The 19,767-nt window shown below is 44.8% G+C and overlaps 1 protein-coding gene and 1 long non-coding RNA gene across 2 annotated transcripts; one reads left to right on the top strand and one right to left on the bottom strand.

The window, feature by feature from the left end:
- Positions 1 to 669: 669 nt before the first annotated feature.
- Positions 670 to 18,045, bottom strand: Wdr31 (WD repeat domain 31). Its single transcript, XM_005382681.2, has 11 exons — positions 17,948 to 18,045; positions 17,034 to 17,129; positions 13,512 to 13,652; positions 12,942 to 13,071; positions 10,974 to 11,048; positions 7,768 to 7,912; positions 7,564 to 7,664; positions 5,583 to 5,650; positions 4,378 to 4,519; positions 2,873 to 3,035; positions 670 to 877 (listed from the first exon to the last, which is right to left on the bottom strand). The coding sequence occupies exons 3-11, from the start codon at positions 13,622 to 13,624 to the stop codon at positions 717 to 719; spliced, it is 1,098 nt and encodes a 365-aa protein (XP_005382738.1). The 5' UTR covers positions 13,625 to 13,652; positions 17,034 to 17,129; positions 17,948 to 18,045; the 3' UTR covers positions 670 to 716.
- LOC102024464 lies at positions 682 to 4,369 on the top strand. The gene is made up of 3 exons (XR_001233568.1): positions 682 to 769; positions 2,313 to 2,355; positions 3,027 to 4,369. It is a non-coding gene; the product is annotated as an uncharacterized LOC102024464 (long non-coding RNA).
- Positions 18,046 to 19,767: the final 1,722 nt, after the last annotated feature.

Raw genomic sequence — 19,767 nt, 5'->3', positions numbered from 1 at the left:
CCGAGGATGACAGGGATTTCCCACTTCCTGCTCTGCTATTCTGTTTTTTGGTTTATTTGTTTTTTTGAGACAGGGTCTTGCTACGCAGCTCAGGTTGGCCTCGAACTCATGGTGATCCTCCTGCCTCAGCCTCCCGAGTGCTGAGATTAGAAGAGTGCACCACCATGCACGACTTGCTCTGCTTTCTGAAGAGAAGCCAAGGCATCAGCTTTCCTGTTGTAACTTTGATTCATCACATTGCTGAGGAGCAGCCACTGGAGCTTAATTTCATTGTCCACAATCTGTTTCTTCTATGGCGCTGCACTGTCCTTTCTCATCTCTGCAGCCAAAGCAGAGTTTCTGTCCCTACTGCCTTTTTCTCTTTTGTGGAGACAAGGAAAATATCAGTGTGACAGATTCAAGTCCATGTTTCTACTCTCACAGACAGGCCTACTGCTCGTCTACCTCCTGGTCATCATTTTGAGCAACATATCTTTTAAAGGTTTGGATTTAACTTAGATTGAGAACCTATGTTTACTCCATCTTTTTAAACTCTATACTTGATTTTGAAGTGCAGGATTCAAATTGACTTCTAACACTGATATACCTTCTAATAAACCTAGGCAAAGAATACCAAGCCTATAATTCGGTCCCCCCAAGATACTACAGAAACACACAGTGCCACATGGAGAAAGGAGAGATGCAGTTTCGTGTTGTCCAGTGAAGGCCTGTGGGCCTCAGAATGCTGCCACTTCCTGCAGTTCCAGCCCTCTGCTGTGGTCCACTCTGAGTAAGTGAATTCCAGTGTTGAAACTTGCACACAACAAGGAGCTGGCATCACTGACAGCCAGGGACGTCAAGGGTCCAGAGCCATCCAGGGACAAAGTGAAAAGGCAGGCTGAGGGAGGAAAGGGGCGCCAGAAGGTTAGGCCAGGAATGTTACAGTCTACATCACTGGATGATGGGATACATCTGAGAAATGCATTGTTAGGCAGTTTCATCATTGTGCAACATAAAAGCACATACATACTTACACACCCCGAGATGATACAGCCTCCTACATACCAGGGCCATGTGGCATATACCGCTACATATGTAGTCTGGTGTTGACTGAACTATCATTTTGTAGTGCGTGACCTATCATGGAACACCATGTCCTCATGAGGAACCTAAGGAAATACAGCATGTACTGTGCCTACTTACAGCACAGGAGGGCGGCCCACTCCATGACTGCAATTACAGAGAATGGCACCCAGGCAAAAAAGATCTACGCCATCAAGAAGTGCATTTAGACAGTTGAGGCCTTACCTGCTAAACACATGCTAAAAAGGTGCCTCTGGTGACTTGCCCAGAGAACGAGGCAGGGTAGAGGCAGGGAGAAAAGATCTGCAGCTGCCAGCTCCCTTCAAAATAAAGGAGAATGGGGACCTGCGGGAATCTTAGTGGTTCGCAGCTGACCCGGCCTCCCTCCATCTGCACCTCTGAGGCTGCTATTCTAAGAACTTCAGGTGCATGCCCCGGAGGCAGGGCCTTTGCCCCACCTGTTCAGGTCAGTACTCTCAGACCTCACTCTTTTTGGTCCTTGGTTCATGCTCATCAAATTTAAAACATTTATTGCCCCGCTGCCACCACTATGACACCAGGCAGCTGGGCAACCAACTCCAGGTGGAGGTACAGCAGGTCTGTCCTTACCATGAAGGCTTGGCTTGAGGCCACAGCCGACTGCAGAGCACCATGAGACACAGTCCCACCCCCTTTCTCTGCGAGGGTACCCTATCTCCCCCGGGCAAACTGAGTTTCTGGAATATATTGTAGGAAGGAGTTGGAGTTCTCTAAATACTATTCTTGTCTCTGGCAGAATCCTGTGTCCAGGACAGAATATCATAAAGCTGGGTGCTTGGAAACCAGCTTTCTATAAAAAAGAAAACAATAAACAAACAAAAAACCCCACCAAAACCCCAAAAAGAACCCTAACATTTATTTGTAACACTTGGCCAACTTCCATGATATAAATACCTCCACCATGACTAGACTTCATGACACCAAATGTTTAAAAAAATAAACAGCTCATGAACTCCTGAATATTTAGCAATCAGCCAGTAGGAGGACATGGAGATGTCTGGGGAGCCATATTCCATGAGACGCCGTTAGTTCTCTGGTGCTTTGACGTGTCGTGACCTTACTGTGATCTTAAGCCTCAGCTTCAGAGTCCAAACAAGCTGAAGCTTTCTGAGACTGTCCTTCCTCCTCTTCAACCCCACCAAAAACTGAAGCTCTTGTTTTAATCCTTGAAAATCAAATTCAGAAGTGGTAATTCTTGTTCCCTTTTCCAGGAATTTTGAGCATCACAAGTTAAAACGTGATGAGGAACTTCAGGTAGGAAGAACAGAAGGGCCAAATATATTTTATTTAGGACAGTGGCCAGGCATAGTGGCACATGCCTGTAATCCTAGCACTCGGGAGGCTGAGGCAGCAGGATCGTTGCGAGTTTGAGACCAGCCTGGGCTACAAAGTGAGCTCAAGGCCAGCCTGAATTGTATAGGGAGACCCTGTCTCAAAAAAGACAAAGAACAGAAACAAGCAAAGGACAGTAATGGCGAACCTTTTAGAGCTTTCAATGATAACAAACAGCCAGCTGTGGCACAGGTGCCATGGGTTTGCCACCACTGATTTAGGCTTTCAGGAGTGAGTCTACGCATCAAGGTACCAGAAGATTGGCTTTGTACCAGAACCAAGGCTGACCAGAGTGACTCTGGCATCTCAGTGTCATCTCTTAACCTCTAGGGGACTGGACAGTAGCAGGAGCTGGGTAACTATGTATATGATGAGCAACAAAAAGAAAGTTTGAGGACGGCATGTGTATACTGAGAAGCAATGACAGCAGGCTCCTTACCGCCAGTGTCTTGGTTCCAAATCTTCACCTTGGAGTCATGTGATGAGGTAGCAATCATAGGCATCAAGGCCAATGTTTTTGGTAGGAAAACACAGGATGCTACTGTCTGGAAATGTCCTTTATACTCACATATGCTGTTTCTTGTCTGCCGTAGGTCCCACAACTGCCAAGGAAGAAAGAATACAGACCAGATCGTACATAGTCTTCTAGCTTCATACACACTCCACCACTAATATTGTTCTTCCTGGCCTCTAATGATCTTCCTATTCCACGCACTTACCTTCTCATTTAGCTACATAAACCCCTTATCTTCATCCATTACACCCCAACACTCATCCATCCATAGAATCAACTATGCACCAAACAACACCAGTTAAGGAAGTGCCAAAGGGTCATTGCCTTTTTCATGATTAGAGAAAAGCTTCAAGTCCTACGGCATGAAGAAATAGTAAGAAGATGCCTGATTTCCATCACAACTCAAAAGCTGCCTTATACCAACTTCTCGGCATCTGTGGGTACTGCAGGGAGCCCATAGTTACAGGCACTTTTTCATAACTACATATAGCTGCAGGCATTCTGATTTAATGCCTGGAACCTACAATGAGGTAAGTGACATCTCCCCTGGGTTCCACTCTTACTGATACTACTATTTCTTCTATGTGAATGTTGTTATTCACAAGAGAATAACATGCAGAGAGGAGCTCAAACTGAAGAGTGCCCCAGAGCAATGAAATCACTGGAGATCACATCATCCATTATCCTGGATGACAGATGCTACAACTAAAGTCTGCAACACTCTGATTTACCAATCACCAGGGATGTAGTCATATGCAAGAGATTTCAACTTACCATGCCTCTATTTCCTCATCTGTAAAACAGGGATTAGAATAGTATCTAACTCACAGGATTGTGTTAAGGATTAGAAGAGATAGTGCATGTACTGTGCTCAGCCCAGTGCTTGACACAGAATAAGCGTTTGACAAAATGGGAGCTATAATTGTGCTATTTGGAAACTAGATAACTTGTTTAACTGACACTCTACAATTATAAATGTAAGGTACTGTGCAGGAGCCTCGCCAATCTGTCCTGCCATAACTGCAGGATAAGAAGGGATAGGGCTAACACTGGAGCTCCATGTTCCCTAGAAAACCTGAGCTTCCTTCCCGTGGTCACATGTGCAACAGGAACTCAAGTGCTCTTAAGGCATCCCCTCCCTTAGCTAAGCTCTGCTCTCAGAAAAGACATTGGCAGGCTGGTTCTGTGTTTAGAACTTGTCTATCTTGGCTCTCATCCATTCTGTGTGTGTGTAACCAACACAAAGAGCCCTAGGTCAGAGGATACTTCTTCAAAGCGCATCTGGAATGTAAAGGGTCCCTCACAGTGGACACTTGGACTAGGCCTGGACCATCAGTACGGTGACCTCATGTGGTCTGGCTAAAGGCATGAGCCCAGAGGGAGTGACTTGCTCATCGGCAGCCAGAACCTGGGCCCACACAAGCTCTCACCGTGGCTTCACAGCCTTCGCCTCCAAAGCCATTGCTGCAGGAGATGCACCTGTGTCCGTCCACGCTGACTTCACAGTAGGTCTGAATGTGCTGCTTTGGGGGAAACATATGAGCCACCTGCAGCCCCCGAATGTCCCATAATCTGAAAGAAATGAAAGCAATTAATGAGTGTGTAGTAGACATGGCTAAAACACACCCATAACATCCCACCAACATAAAGGCCTTGGCTCTCTGCTGCTTAGGCCAGTCCGAGTGGAATGTCATGATTTACCTAAAGTGCGGCATGAACCAGCGCACACCCTCAGACTCTATAGCCAACGGGATGTAACCAAACTGAAAGACATCTGAGTTCTATTTTGAGATCAGCTAATAGCAACTTAGACCATGCATCTTAACTGTTCAAGTTAATTTGTTAATTTGGTTCTTCAGGATATTGCGCTCAATGGTTATTTCTGTGCCTGTGATTTAATTTTTTTTTTTTTTTTTTGGTTTTTCTTGTTTTTTCTTTGGTACTGGGAACCGAACTCACAACCTTGCGCTTGCCAGGCAGGCGCTTTGCCGCTGAGCTAAATCCCCAGCCCCTTAATTTTTAAAAAATACTTATTATGACACAGAGGACAGCCATCAATCCAGAGGCAGATACAAAGGATTTACAGGCTCTGGCCCATGTTAGCCTTGGAAGCCACGGGAGAGTTTCATTTTTCTTCTGGTCTCACTTTTACCCCTTTATCTCACTCTTGACATTTTCTAAATAGAGTCTCCTCTAAGAGCCAAGGTTTCTAGCCACGCTCTCCAATCTAAGAGCTAGAGTCTTCATTCGATTCCCCTGATGGAGATCCTGACTCTGCGTCCTCTGGGAGGGCTTTGGCTGAGGGGGGCAGGTGACCGGGACTCCAGGAACCATGAGAGTCTGCAAGCGGGGAGCCAGGCAGCCTGACAGGGCAAGACAGATGACTGACCCTGAGTTCGGTCTGAACAGATCCCCGCAGGGGGAGCTGGCTGGGTCAGCTGTTTCAAAATTGTCCAGAACTTGGTGTGACTCCTGACTGATCTCCTGGCACCAGCCTGTACCCAGACCATCCATGGAGCCGGACCAGAGAGATCCAGCATCGGCGAGGGAAAGGGTGGTGGGAGACCAGGAAAGGGCACAGCGGTGCAAGAAACCATCACGTAAGTGTCACCAGGAACCCTTCACTGCCACTCACCTAATGGTTTTATCTTCAGAGGTCTGCAGTATGTATGGTTCTCTGGGGACCCAGCATAGGTGAGTGACCTAGAAAAGGCAACATTTCAAAACATGTCCCTGTCGAGTCATTCTTCTGCTATAATTCTTGTAATCTGTGCTAAATGGTATCTCTGAACCTCTTCTCAGGAATTCTGAAATGGCAAATCAGACTTAGAGGAATTCAATGTTTTGCAGATACCAGTGAGTCGGGCTATCCCTGCCTCTCCTGGTTATCACAGCAATGTAATATTCCACCAAACATTTGTGCACCAAATGCCAGGTGTGGGGGCACAGCCTGAGAGCACCTGTACCTCAGCTAGCAATGGAGACCCACCGGTGCTTGGCAGCCGCCAGGAAGACAGCCCTAGAGCTAAGGTGGGACCACAGAAGCTCTGATCCAACACCTCACAGGACTTAAAAGAGTGACAGTGGTCATCCCTTCCCCTGCAGCCCCTGCTGGACAGGCATGAGACAGTTCTCAAACCAGGGTAAGAGGATTTTCTTTTCCAGCACAGCCACCTCCACAAATATGGAAAGTCTGGGCAAGCACATCCTCCCATCGACAGTTGCATTCAAAATTAGAAAAGACGAAGCCACGTACAGTGGTCCATGCTTGAAATACCAACACTTGGAAGGCTGAGGCAGGAGGACCATGAGTACCTGGCCTGCGTTGGTTACACAGAGGGTTTAAGAGCAGCTTAGACTGCATAGAGATGAGGACCCCCCCCCACAAAAAAAAGGCAGGCATGGCACTGTATAGTGCATCCCTGGAGGCTGAGGCAGGAGGACTTCAAATTCCAACCCAGCTAGAACAACTTAGCAAGACATTGTCTCAAAAGTGAAAAAAAATAAAAACAGCTGGGGATGTAGCTCAATGGGGAAGCCCTAAGTAAGGAAACAATAAGAAAAAACTAGAAAAGACGCTTTATGACTGAAATTTGACAACCACTGAAGGAATATCTGCTATGTGTCAGGCACAATGACAATGATAGTTGTTTCACATACATGTATTATCTAAATTAATTAGAAGGCTATTAGATAGTGATATGATCCTTCCCATCTTATAAAGGAAGACATAGACTCTAAGAGCTTCCATAACTTGGTATAGCACAGCTAATGAGTGATAGATTCACGTTTTGCAGGCAGGATAAGGATGTAACTCAGTGGCAGAGAGCTGACCTAGCATGTACAAGGCCCTGAAATTGATCCCCAGCACCACAAAAACAAGCTCACCCAACCACAGCATCTGAAGCAACCTACAACTGACCTAAAAGACCATGTGATTGATTGATTGATTTCTGGTACCAGGAATCAAACTCAGGACCTTGCACTTGCCAGGCAGGCACTTGTGCCCACTGAGCTATATCCCCGGTCATGGCCATGTGATTTATGTACCAGTCTACTACCAGAAAACAACTGGCCTGCACAACCAGAGTAACTCACATTAAGCCAAAGGTGACGCTTATTTCTCTGCATGATGCTTCATGTACAGAGGCGAGAGCAGCCAGCCACCTTCTATTACACATAATACACATAAGCTGTGAGCTCCTGGAAGACAGGAACTATGCCTGGGTCACTAACCCTGCTCCAGCAGTGTCTGGCCCACAGAAGAAAAAATATATTTGAAAGAGTTAATGATACCATTTTAGATCCCACTATAAACCAGACGAATCATTCTCTAGAGCCTAAGAATCAAGAGATCAGCTAAGACAATAAACCAAGAGGCCAGGGCTCACAGAAAGCTAGTGGTGGGGGGTAGGGAGCAGGGAGACAATTGAGACTTGGGGCTCTGAGGCCTGGCTGTGTCTCCTGATTCCTGCCCCCGTGCTGAGAATGGAACCTAGGGCCTCCCTCATGCTACTATAATAAGCACGCGCTCTACCACCAAGCCGAGCCCAGCCGCTTCCCTTGCCCCCTGCTCCCTTCTGCTGCCCTGTTCTGTACCAAGTCTGAACTCGTACCAGGTTCCTGGAGACACAGGCTTTCTGCATACACTGTCCTGTCCCCACGTCCCACAGGAGCAGGGTGTTGTCCCGAGAGCCGGTGCACAGCTGCGACGCGTCTTTGGAAACAATGGCGAGAAGCCAGGCCGTGAGAAGGGACTTGCACGGGGTCTGGGAAGGTGCACGGGTGCTGGTGTCGGGAAGCGATCCGCTTCACTTTACCTGGGCTCACAGCCAACCCGGTGACCACCATGTCGTGGCCAGCCAGCCGCTGCCTGGGCTGGGGGCAGCCGCGCAGGTCCCACATCATGACCATCCTGTCTCGAGAGGCGCTGAAGAACTGGCTTGATCTGGGGACGCAGGCCAGCTGCTCGGGAAGGGAAAAAAAACAGAAATAGCTCTGGAACACTGGCTGGACTGGCCTTTAAAATGGGAAGGAGATGAGTTTGGAATGACGCCCCCACCGCATAAGCCTGCGTGCCTGTGATGTTGGGGACTGAACCCAGGGCTGCATGCTATGTGTTCAACCACCGAGCTACACTGCCAGCCCTTTTAAATTTTTATACTGAGACAGGGTCTTGCTAAGTTGCCCAGAAGAGGGGTTGAAGGGAGAGAATGGGAGATAAAGAAGCAAGCTATACCTCGTACAGTGCAATTCCATATGACCCATGCTATCACCGTGTGTATCTAACAGGTACCATTAAAATTTTAAAAAATAAAATGAACTCAAAATAAAAAAAAATATAATAAATTGCCCAGGCTCGCCTTGAACTTGCTGTATTGCTCTGCCATTTTAAAGAGTACGGCCTGAATTTGAAATCTGCGGCCGGAAGCACAGCCAGGCTGAATTTCCACCGCTCGGAACTGCGCTCCTCTCTCCTCCCTCCCACCCTGCACGGCAAGGCTGGAAACCCTCATCTCCTCCAGGAGCCTCCTCAGACCAGCTTCCCTCTCAGCTCCCCGCAGGACTTCTCTGTGTGACCCTGCGACACCTGGTCCTCCGCACGCCTGGGTGTCACCAGCTCTCCCGCATACAGTCCTGTCTCATTAAGCAGTTTATGCCGTCCGTCTCCTACTCCATGTTGTCGTGGCACTCACTTTGTCTTGAAAGAGGCCTTTCTATATTTATTTTGAATTACATAAAGATCCGTTTATTTCTACCTTCCCAGGGGATCCTGCAGGGATGTTTGCGAGCTCCTCTGGTCCACTAAGGAGATCATACCCTTCTCTTTCGACCAATTAATGGAGAATCACTATCAATGCCCTAATTTATCAGTTCTCTAATAGCAAACCATTGCTGCATTCTTGGACTAAAACTCAGCCATGGTAAGCTATTCTTTTTTTTTTTTTTCTGGTACCGGGAATCAAACTCATGACCTTGTGCTTGCCAGGCAGGCACTGTGCTGCTGAGCTAAATCCCTAGCCCCGGTAAGCTATTCTTTTAGGAAAAAATTAGATTCTATTTGCTAATACTTGGTTTTTAAGGTTTTTGCGTGACTATTTGTAGCGGTTGGCAAGTAATGTATCCAATATTCATTTTCGCATTCTTACTTAACAATAAAACTTCTACATTGTCAGGTACGGCAATGTGCTCAGCTATAAATTCAGATTTCACAACTGCGTAGAAGACAGGCGTAAGCAATGATGTATAAGTGGAATGGAATGTCTGGGAAACTCTTTATAAGGGGCTAGCAGGTACCTTTTGCTCTTGCCCTTTCTTCCCTGCTGCTGCCTTGAGAGCAAATGTAATGACTGGAGCTGCAGCAGCCATCTTGTGAATGGGAGGTAACTCTGAAGAAGGAAACTAAACTCCAGTGATGGTAGACAGGAACTGCAGAAGGGGCAGGTGTGGTGACATGCACAGTGCCAACCACTCTGGAGACTGAGGCAAGGGAATCCTGCGTTTAAGAGCAACCCAGGCAACATAAGTAACACACCAAGATACTGTCAAAAAAAGAAAGAGAAAGGAGAAAGAAAGGGGAGGGGAAGAGAAGGCAGGGAAGGGGAAGGGAAGGAAGGGGAGGGAAAGAAAGGGGAGGGGAAGGGAAGGAAAAGAAATGTACGTAGGAGTCTGGCTCCCTGAGGACCATGAAGCCCCACACGAACCTCTGACTGTGTACTTGGGCTTTCTGTAACCTGAAGCCCTACCTAACTCCACTAAGCTCAGGAGCCCACTGGTGTGCAGCTCCTGTGCGTGCTTTGTCAGGTTCTGCTACTCATGTTATACTGGCTTTACAGGAAGAATTAAGAAATAGTCCCTTTTCTCTATGCCTTAAGAGAGTTTCTATTGTAGCAAATCTATTATTTTTTTGTGAATCTGAACGAATTCTTTTGACTCCATCAAGGTCTAATACTCTTATGGCAGGGTGATTCTGCTGTACTCTTTTGTGTTTTGTTTTGTTTTGTTTTGTTTTTTTGGTTTTTCTCCGGTACCAGGAACCGAACTCACGACCTTGCGCTTGCCAAGCAGGCGCTTTGCTGCTGAGCTAAATCCCCAGCCCCTCTGCTGTACTCTTGATCAATTTAAAGTGACTCTCTGTTCCATATAATGCCTTATTTTGTTTTTTGAGATGGGGGTCTCCGTGTATTGCCCAGGCTGGCCTTGAACTCATGATCCTCCTGCCTCAGCCTCCTGAATGGATGGGATTATAAGTGTGCATCTGTGCTTGGCCACTGGATGCTTCTCACTTTTCACTTCTGACCTCACAACTCCTGACTTTGTTTGGTTTGCATTCTCCTGATATATCCTTGCTTGCTTTTTTCTAATATCTGTTCTAATATCTTCCATGTTTTTTAAAAACTGTGGTAATGTACACACAACAGGAAAGTTATCATTTTTTATTTATTAATTTAGTTTTTGGAGACAGGGTCTCGCTGTAGTTCAGACTGGTCTTGAACTCACTACTAGCTGAGCCTGGCCTTGAACTCATGGTGACACTCCTGCCTCAGCCTCCCAAGGGCTGAGATTATAGGCATGTGCCACCATTTTTTCATTATCCCAAACTGAAACTTTATAACACTCTCCCCGCCCCGCACTTATTAGTAACCAGTATTCCACTGTTTATTTGAATTTGACTATTTATAGACCTCACATAAATGGAATCACAGTACTTGTCCTTTCTGTCTGGTTTCTTTCACTAAGCACAATATTTTCAAGGTTGTAACATGTATCGGAACTCCATTCTTTTTCTTAAGGCTGAATAATATTCCACTATGTGTCTATTACCACACTTAGTTTATCCAGGCAGCTGTCAATGGGTATGCAGTTGTTTCCACTTTGGAATGCTTTGCTCTGCTTTTCCTGAAGAGGGGCTTTGCCACATCAAATAAAGCTTTCTTATTTAAGTATCAATCACTCAATATCAAGAGCTATTAGAAATTCCTTTATTCTATTCCAAATTCCCTGCATAATAATCACCGACAATTACCTTGGTAATTTCACGTTCATGGCCTTTGAATCTTTTCACCACATTTCCAGTTTTCCAGTTATAGGCAACAACTGTCTGCAGAGAGTCGTTAGAAGAGGTTAGTTCAATCACTCCATTTCCACTTGGCTGACACTACCTTTACTTCATTCCCACCCCATCTTTCCCTGGTAACTAACTCCCTCTCTGGCAAGGGGCTCGCTTCACATTTCCCTACTTTGAATGTCCCTTTCCTCTTATCATCCCTCCGTCTGTCCCGAGACACTGGCCACTCCTCTAAACTATGCTCATGGGTCTGGATAACATTCCCAAGGAAAATGGATTCTACTTGAGGTTCTAGCATAGTCTGTGAAGGAGAGTTCTGCATGGGATTATTTTGTCCCTATGATGTATTTATTTTCATTTTTTAAAAATTTACCATCTCAATCATTTTTAAGTCTATGGTCAACTACTGTTAAATATAGACATTATTGTGAAAAAGATTGCATTTTTGGTTTAAAAAAACTCACCCATAATCTCAAATACCAAAGAGACTCATTTGTAACATTTTCTTTCTTCTCCTTTTGCAGGTATATACTTTCATGTTTTACTGTAAGCAATTCTAAGAGGGATTGTGAACACTTTTTCTGGCTCAGTGTCAATGGTTTATTGCTAGAGAGTAAGCAAAGAGCATGTACTATAGTGGACCCAGCCCCTCTCACTTGACCCAGTTAGAAACCAGCTTTTGTTTTTTTTTTGTTTTTTTTTTGTTGTTTGTTTGTTTGTTTTCTTCCAGTACCAGGAATCGAACTCACGACCTTGCGCTTGCCAGGCAGGCGCTTTGCCACTGAGCTAAATCCCCAGCCCCGAAACCAGCTTTCTAATCTGCAAAGTGGAAAAGATAATCCTTGCCCTATCTACTCCTCACAGGTGTAAGGGAGACTCGTAAAATTTCTCATATCTAAGATGATACAGATTTTAAGACACAATGCTGTCAATTAAGTTATGACACTTAGTTGCATCCTGATCTCAGGGGTGTTAAAATTTGAAAATAGGGGCATCTTAGAACCAGGGAAATGTAGTACGCAAATGAATTTGAAGATTCTAAAAGGCTACTGAAAAAGAGAAGCGTTATTAATGTCATTCAGTACAGAAAGTCAGCGTTGTTGCTGTCAGTAGCCTGGCAGTGAGTGCTCTGACAGAGTCTACCGGAAGGAGAGAAGGCAGTCAGATTCAGAGTGACAGTGGGAGCAAAGACAAGAACAAACGGGGTAGGAATCATGATGCGGCACAGTAGTGTAGATTTCAGCAAAAGAGAGGCACAAAGGAAGCTACTAGAAAATTCCTTTTGCTGACTCCTGCTTCTGTCTGTAGCAACAAAAACAGGTTGGTTGGAATAATACTTCCCATTTATAGAAAGCATAGAGGACGGATGGCCTAGGGCTAGGGATCTTACCTGTGTTCTCTCATTTAATCTATGCAACTATCCTGTGAGGCTGGATTTATCATCTCCACTTAACATGAAAGCTGAAACTCAGAACATTTAAACACTTGCGTAAAGTAACAGGAAGTGGCAGAGCATGGATTTAAACCCAGCCCTCCTAACTTTAAATCCATTTTGTGGGCTGGCTGGGGATGTAGCTCAGCGATAGAGCACCTGCCTAGCATGCTTGAGGCCCAGGTTAGATCTCCAACGCTGGGGAACAAAAGCTTACACTGTTACACTAATCAGTCCTGCTCCTGCCAGAAATGCAAGCCCGGATTTCCCCTTCAAAACAGCTTTCCTAGCCAGGCATGGTGGTGCGCGCCTGTAATCCCAGCACTCGGGAGGCTGAGGCAGGAGGATTGTTGCAAGTTCAAGACCAGCCTGGGCTACAAAGTGAGCTCAAGGCCAGCCTGAACTGCATAGTGAGACTCTCTCTCAAAAAGGTCAAAAAAAAAAAAATCTTTCCTGTAATGAGGTGGATTCTTGGGAAATACTGCAAACCTCACCTTATCTTTTCCTCCAGAGACACAAAGTTCTGAGTTCAGAGCAGCAACGACGAAAACAGAATCCACATGAGCGGGGCTATACTCTTGGAAAGTCTTGGTTTGGATTCTCTCTTCTATAAGTCCGTCAGGCCTGCCAAAGAAGCATGGACAATGAGAAGCCCAAAGCCTCGGACAGGACAGGAGAGCCAGGGGAAGAGGAATGTGGGTGACAGCAGCGAGTCAGGCCAGGCTGAGGGGCAACAGGAAAAGGACAAACGAGACCGTCTACCATTGCCTGAAATGGTATTGGTTATTCTGAAAATGCTCAGGATGCCTGCGGGATTGAAGAATGATAAAGGGGGACCCTGAAGCCAGGAGTCTTTGCTGACCCTGTGACTGATTCCCAAGATGCAGGGCCCTCCAGGTATGGGTGCAGATATCAACTACTAAGATGGGTCTTATGTAAAAGAAAGCAGACCAAACTGTTGGGAGAAAAGCATCAACACTTGCTCTGGACCTTCCCTTCCTTTCATAGGGAGCTGTAACAGGGCATGATGCTTTTGGAGATCCCAATGAAAGACCCCGCAGTACCTGTATTTGTAAGTGCTGTGTTTGAGTTTGCTTTGCAGTTTCCCCATCACAGCACAGAAGCGATGAGAAATCTTCTGGAGAGCTCCTTCCCATAGGCCATGGAGTAGCAGCATCCCTTGCAGTTGCTGGAAGTTGTGTTCCCTATTTAGCAAAAAGACAAATGCACACAGTGAATTTTGCTAGGCACAACAACAAATTGTGGTTATGTCAGACCATTTTTTTGGGCTAATTTTATGTATTTGCTTTTCCTCTTTTCCCTGCTTTACTGTTATGGTCTTGGGATGGCAGCTGCCAATAAAGCAATAGCAGATTAATAAAAGCCAGGTGTGGTATGCACGCCTATAAGCCCAAAACTCAGGAGGCTGAGGCAGGAGAATCGTCACAAGTTTGAGGCCAGCTTGGACTACATAGTGAAGCTGTGTCTCAAAAAAACCCAAAATAAATACATAAATAAGAATTATGAGCCAGGTGTGGTGGCGCACGCCTGTAATCCCAGCACTCGAGACCCTGAGGGAGGAGGATTGTTGCAAGTTCAAGACCAGCCTGGGCTACAAAGTGAGCTCAAGGCCAGTCAGAACTGCACAGTGAGACTCTGTCTCAAAAAGACCAAAAAAAAGAAAAAGAGAAAAATAAGTTTAAATTGGTTTAAATGTTACACAAAGTACACATATGTTGAAATATTATATGGTACCCCATTAATATGTACAGGTTTTGTTTTCATGTATTAATTAAAAATAAATTTTTGAAAAGGTAAAAGTAGTACTAAGAAATTCCTCAATAAGTTAAATACAGAATTACTCTAAGATCTAGCCACTTTACTCCTGGGGATATAGCAAAAAACACTGGAAACAGCTGCCCAAACACAGTTTGGCATGTAAGTGTTCATAAAGACATGGTTTGTAATAGTCAAAGGTGCAAAGAACCCTCATCCATGGATGGCTACCATAGGGGTGAAGCTTGGAAGTTTCATGCTATAAGCTCCAAGACAGATGTGGCGGCGCACACCTGTGACCCCAGCACTCTGTGAAGATGAGGCAGGAGGACTGCAAGTCTGAGCCCTGCTGGGGCAACTTAGGGAGAGCCTGTGTCAAAGTGAAAACTGAAAAGCGCTGGGATGCAGTTCAGTGTGAAAGCCTTGGGTTCACTCCCCAGGACCACACATGAAAAAGCCAGATACAAAAGGCTACATAATGTATAACTCCACTTATAGGAACTATATAGCGTACACAGTTCGCAAACCTATAGTGACAGGAAACAGCAACTGCCAACGGCAAAGGTGTGGTGAAGAGAGAGGGAGCATTTTGCTACTTAACAGGCAGAGTTCCCTTTTGGGGTGATGAAAATGTTGTGGAACTAGGTAGTGGTGACGACTGCACAACATTGTGTACTAAATGTCAGCAGTGGTACATTTTATGGTCTATCTACTCTAGCACAATAAAATAAATACTAAGAGCACATAATTAAAAATAAAAAATAAACTACATTAGTGAAGCTTCTTACAAGAGAGGAAGATTAGTTATTCCAAAGCATTATGACCTTCCTTGCTTGCTGTATTAAGTAATTATATTGTGGCACTTCTCTAAGTCAGCACATCACCATCATGAGGTTATTCTGTAATAAGAATGAAATGCTAGAGACAATGACACTAAATGATACAATAAGGGTAATGACCTAGACCAGCAGTTCTCAAAGTATGACCTACAGATTAGGGGGGACTCCTGAGTCTTCAGGGAGTCCTTGAGTTCCTCCCTTTTCCAACTGCATCTCTGTGGGAGGCCTGATTTCTCAACCTCTCAACCTAACTAGATAATGCAACAGGTTAAAAGCAGAAGCTGATATGAGAATCTTGCTGTCCTCTGTTTAGGCCAAACATGCAAGAATTTAGAAAAATATAATACAATTTTTTCCAACTAATTTGTTTATAAAGTTTATTTATCATACAATTATATTATGTATTTTCAGGTGCAATAGGTTTAATACTGTAGGTTTTCCAATAGGTAAATATTTTTAAATTTCTCAGTTTTAATGCCAATAGAAGGTGGCAAAACAGGTATCTGAATCCAATCTATAACCTGCATAAACAGAAGCACTGTGGAGGCTTCAATGACTTTTAAAAAATAAAAAGGAGTCCTGAGGGCAAAAAAAATTGAGAACCACTGACCTAGAAGTTAAAATCATGTTAATACTAGATAATATATATTAGAATCAAAAAAATTATTTCCCAGATTGACTTACATTGTCCCCATCGATAACAAGACTAGAACTAAAAAGAAAGAGAACAAATTACACAATCAAAGATGCCCATCCATTCATTCTTTGAGGAAACACTTCCTAAGTACCTAATAAACACCTAATCTGTTCATGCCCTATACCAGTTGCTGGCGAAAAAGAGAGACACCTGAAAATACTGGCCAGCATGATCATTTGCTGACACTGAAGGAATCTGACAGGGCCCAATCTCAGCCACTTCAGGTCCGAAGTCCTCTACAGCTATCTATTCCCTAAGATGCTAGAGGGCTGAGCGAAGTAAACGGGGCAGTGAGAGTGCCTAGTTCCCATTTCTTCTGGGGTTCCTCATAAAGTTCTAAAAGATGAGCTGCTTATGGACTGAACAAACCTAATTCTAGGAAGAACTGTCTACAGGGAGAACAGCAGCTAAAACTAGCCATGTAAGTACTCTCATTCATATCACGATCAGTAAAAAAACTTTCCAGAAGAATTTTGAGGAGTTATCAGAACTGACTTCCTGACAGTAGTAGCTAAGTAGTACAGAAGCACAAGGCAGGGGCAAAAACACTGGTTGTAGAGTTGAGTTTGGACTCACGTCTCAGCTCTGCCTCATCTCACCGTGTGTTCCTGAATGGCTCTAGTCTACACTTTGGGTCTCATCCTCCCCAGTTACTCAGTAGGCCTGAGTCAGGAAGACCACAAGTTTGAGGCCAGAATGGGCAACTTAATGAGACCCTGTCTTAAAATAAACAGGGTTGAAGATGTAGCTCAGCGGCAGAGTACTCGCCTAGCATGTGTGAGGCCTGGGTTCATCCCTAGTACTAAAAAATAACTAGGACATGAGATCCTAAGTGACTTTTAGTAGATTATATGCTCCATAAGGAAACGGACTTCCATTATTTATTACTGTACCCCAAGTGGCTTGCACAGTACAACAGAAATATTTGTGGTAAAGTAAAAATCCCAATTCAGACATTCTAAGATTCTCCCATAACAGGTCATAAGATGTGCTAAAAGAAAAAGTTTCAGGGTACTTTCAAAATACTTGGGATGTTGTGTTTATAGAGAGATAGAGTGTAAGGCTTCCTATCTGCCAACGTAACCCATTTTTCAACCCTGCCATCAAACTATAAAAACAGATGCTATCCATAGATCTAGGTCATTGGAAATTGCAGGTGCTATAAATGGACTGGCTGTGCTTAAAACTGATTGGATTCTTAGCTGGCATCGTCCGAGAGCTATGCTTCCCAAGTAAAGAGTATTAATGGCAAAAGGTAACATAGAATTACTTACCCTCAAACCAACAGGATCTCCTTGGTGAGTTGCTGTATTCAGTGATTTGCAATGTTTATCCTTTGAAAAATAGTTCAGGCTGCCACTTTCTAATCTCTGTAATTAGTGAAAAGACGCTCAAGTTAATCTCTTCTCTGTCTAAGCATATGTTTGCACTGAAAAGAGATTTACCAGGTAAATAAGGACTCTCTTTAATTATAAAGATTGTTAAGTATAGTTTTCCTTTACAAAAAAAAGTTTACAAAATTCCAAACATCTATAATTCAACAGTTAGAGAAAGTGTACTATAATGTTACACATCTTTTTAAATATGCAAAATATATTTAATTTCATCATTAAACATTTTATTTCACTTATGTGAGTAAAAAATCTTCAGAATTTACTGCTTACTTCAGAGTTTACTGATTTTGAGAAAAAGACAATTTCCTTATTTATTTTAGTGTGGTACTGCGGAGTGAACCTAGCACTGATGGCGAACCTTTTAGAGCTTTCAATGATAAACAGCCCGCTGCGGGGCACGTGCCAAAGGTTTGACACCGCTGATAGGGGCTTCACTCTGACCTACATCCCAACCCTTTTTATTTATTCATTTATTTTTATTTTGACATAGTTCTACCTAAGTCCCTAAGTCGGAACTCTCAAGGTTGGGGATAACCTGTCTGCAGTTTTTCCTTTCTGGCTCTTCAGATCACACATGCTCCCTGGCTATTACGCAAACAGCTAAAGCTCATGTTTGATGTTTCTGTGAGGGAGGAGGATTTTCCCAAGGTGGAAACCTAGGGCCACCCAACCCAACGCTGACCCTCTGAAACCCCCTCGCCGCTTCGGGCAGGTGGTTGGCTGCGGCCAGGGGAGCGCGACCGATCCCACCTCTCCGCAGCACCCCTTTCTACCATCTGAGGTTCCATACCCACCGGTGGAGTGGCGGGTCTAGCAATGAGGCCCACCGGGACGCGGAGCAGGAGGGCAACCGCAGCCTCCACTGCTTCCCGCGCCTCGGCCCCTAGCAACGGGCCGCGCGTTGCTAGGGCAGGTGTCGTGGAGAAAAACCTCCGTGCGTCCTTGGCAGCCGCCAACCTTAAGTTCCGCTTGCCAGAGGTCTTCCGGAAAACAATGGAGAGCTCGCTATGTGGCTTTCTTAGTGTAACAGTGTATGGATAAGGTCCAGAGAAGACGAATGTACCCAAGACCCTGCCTGAAAAATCTCTATAATCCAAGGAAAACAGTGTGTCTCATAGTCATGGAGAAAGTGCTTGGTAAATGTCATCTTTTAATTATTATTCTCCTAGAAAAGGGGATCCTGATCCAGCCAGCCAGAGAACCCTCCTTTGGACACTTCTCCAGTACCCTACTTCTTTCATCAAACCATAACAACCCAGCACAACAGCAAGGAGACCCCTCAGCACCTTTCTGAGATCCAAATGTAAGAATTTCCAAAACTAACAGCAGATACAAGACAAAGTTTTTACAGCTACAGACACATTGCTTCCAGACTAAAATCTGTTCATTTCTGCATTCCTGATGCACAGCATTGGTGCTCTTGAATGTTTGCTAAATCGATGAATGAGTGATCGAGTGAATGAATAAAGGAGATCCCAACCAGTATTTCTTTTGCACCCTAGTATGTGGCCCTTCCAGGGGCAGGTCTCCCAAACTGCCATAAATGAAGATATGTGGAGTTTCTGAAAGTTGGGTGCCTGAGCAGAATGAGGGTGGTCAGAGAAGTCTGCCTTTGCAGAGTGTCAGTGCTGGCCACTGGATCTTATTCCACCCCAGGGAAGGTTCTGTAAACCATTCCTTGTTGAGACTTCCTCCTTGATGATGCATTCATTTTATTCTGAGTTAGTGGCCTGTTGTGGGGAGATATATTTCCTGGCAGGAGCTGAGCTCTACTCCTATGCCACTTGCAGCACTGTTATTAGTTCAGAGCTAAGGGCTCTCTTTACAAATTTATCCCTCTTTCCTATAATTAGGATAGACCTATTGCTCTGTGCTGGGACACTGGGCTAGGCTCAGTATAGCTACAGGCTGATGTACTAGATTCCTACCCTGAACATGCTCCTGCTGTGGGATGGAGCCCCCTTGCGCGATGCCTTAGGCTTGTGGCATCTGCTACTTCCAAACTAGTGTCTGTAGCCAGGCCACTTTCTGAGCCATACTTGTATATCCACCTGTCTCCACCTGGCTGTCTAAAAGACACCTCTCTCTTGACGTGACTCACACTGAAAACATCATCTTTCTCCTAAACCTGTTCCTCCTCTTTGTTCTTTACGTGCTGAGCACTGCCATTTGTCAATCAGACAAATCAAGGAGGAACACTTGTAGCTTCTGTTCTTCCTTGTTTGAGAACAATCCCCAAGATTCCTCAACCTGACCTCCTCAATATCCTAAAAATAAAAATCTGCCCTCTCTCTATCACCACCACGGATCAGGCCAAGATCATCCAAAGTGTGATAGATTGAAAATGATTGCAGATTGCTCGCAGCTTCTATCAAAGCTGGCCTTGTAACTTGTTTTGACCTGTAGGATGTAGTAGAAATGACACTGTGGATCTTCTGAGTTTAAGCCTCTAAAGGGCTTGCAATTTCTGTTCTTGTCTTCTCGGACCACTACCACCATGGGAGGAGGACCAGACTAGCTGTATGAGAGATGCAGTCCATCCAATAGGTAGCACCAAATGTCAGACATATGAGTGAGACATCATCAATCACTGTTATTATTATTAATAGTAATG

The sequence above is a fragment of the Chinchilla lanigera genome, unplaced genomic scaffold, assembly GCF_000276665.1.
Source record: "Chinchilla lanigera isolate Chin_1 unplaced genomic scaffold, ChiLan1.0 scaffold00018, whole genome shotgun sequence".
NCBI classification, from domain to species: Eukaryota; Metazoa; Chordata; class Mammalia; order Rodentia; family Chinchillidae; genus Chinchilla; species Chinchilla lanigera.
The sequence above is the reverse complement of the archived record's forward strand: the minus strand, read 5'-3'. Positions and strand labels throughout refer to the sequence as shown.

Excerpts from the sequence above, each read along its gene's own strand:
- Wdr31 (XM_005382681.2), bottom strand. The coding sequence starts at position 13,624 with ATGCTGCTACTCCATGGCCTATGGGAAGGAGCTCTCCAGAAGATTTCT. Across the intron at positions 3,036-4,377 it reads GCGAAGGCTGTGAAGCCACG|TTGTGGGACCTACGGCAGAC; the intron begins GTGAGAGCTTGT and ends CTTCCTTGGCAG. Across the intron at positions 878-2,872 it reads TTGGAACCAAGACACTGGCG|CCTGCCTTTTCACTTTGTCC; the intron begins GTAAGGAGCCTG and ends TTCCTCCCTCAG.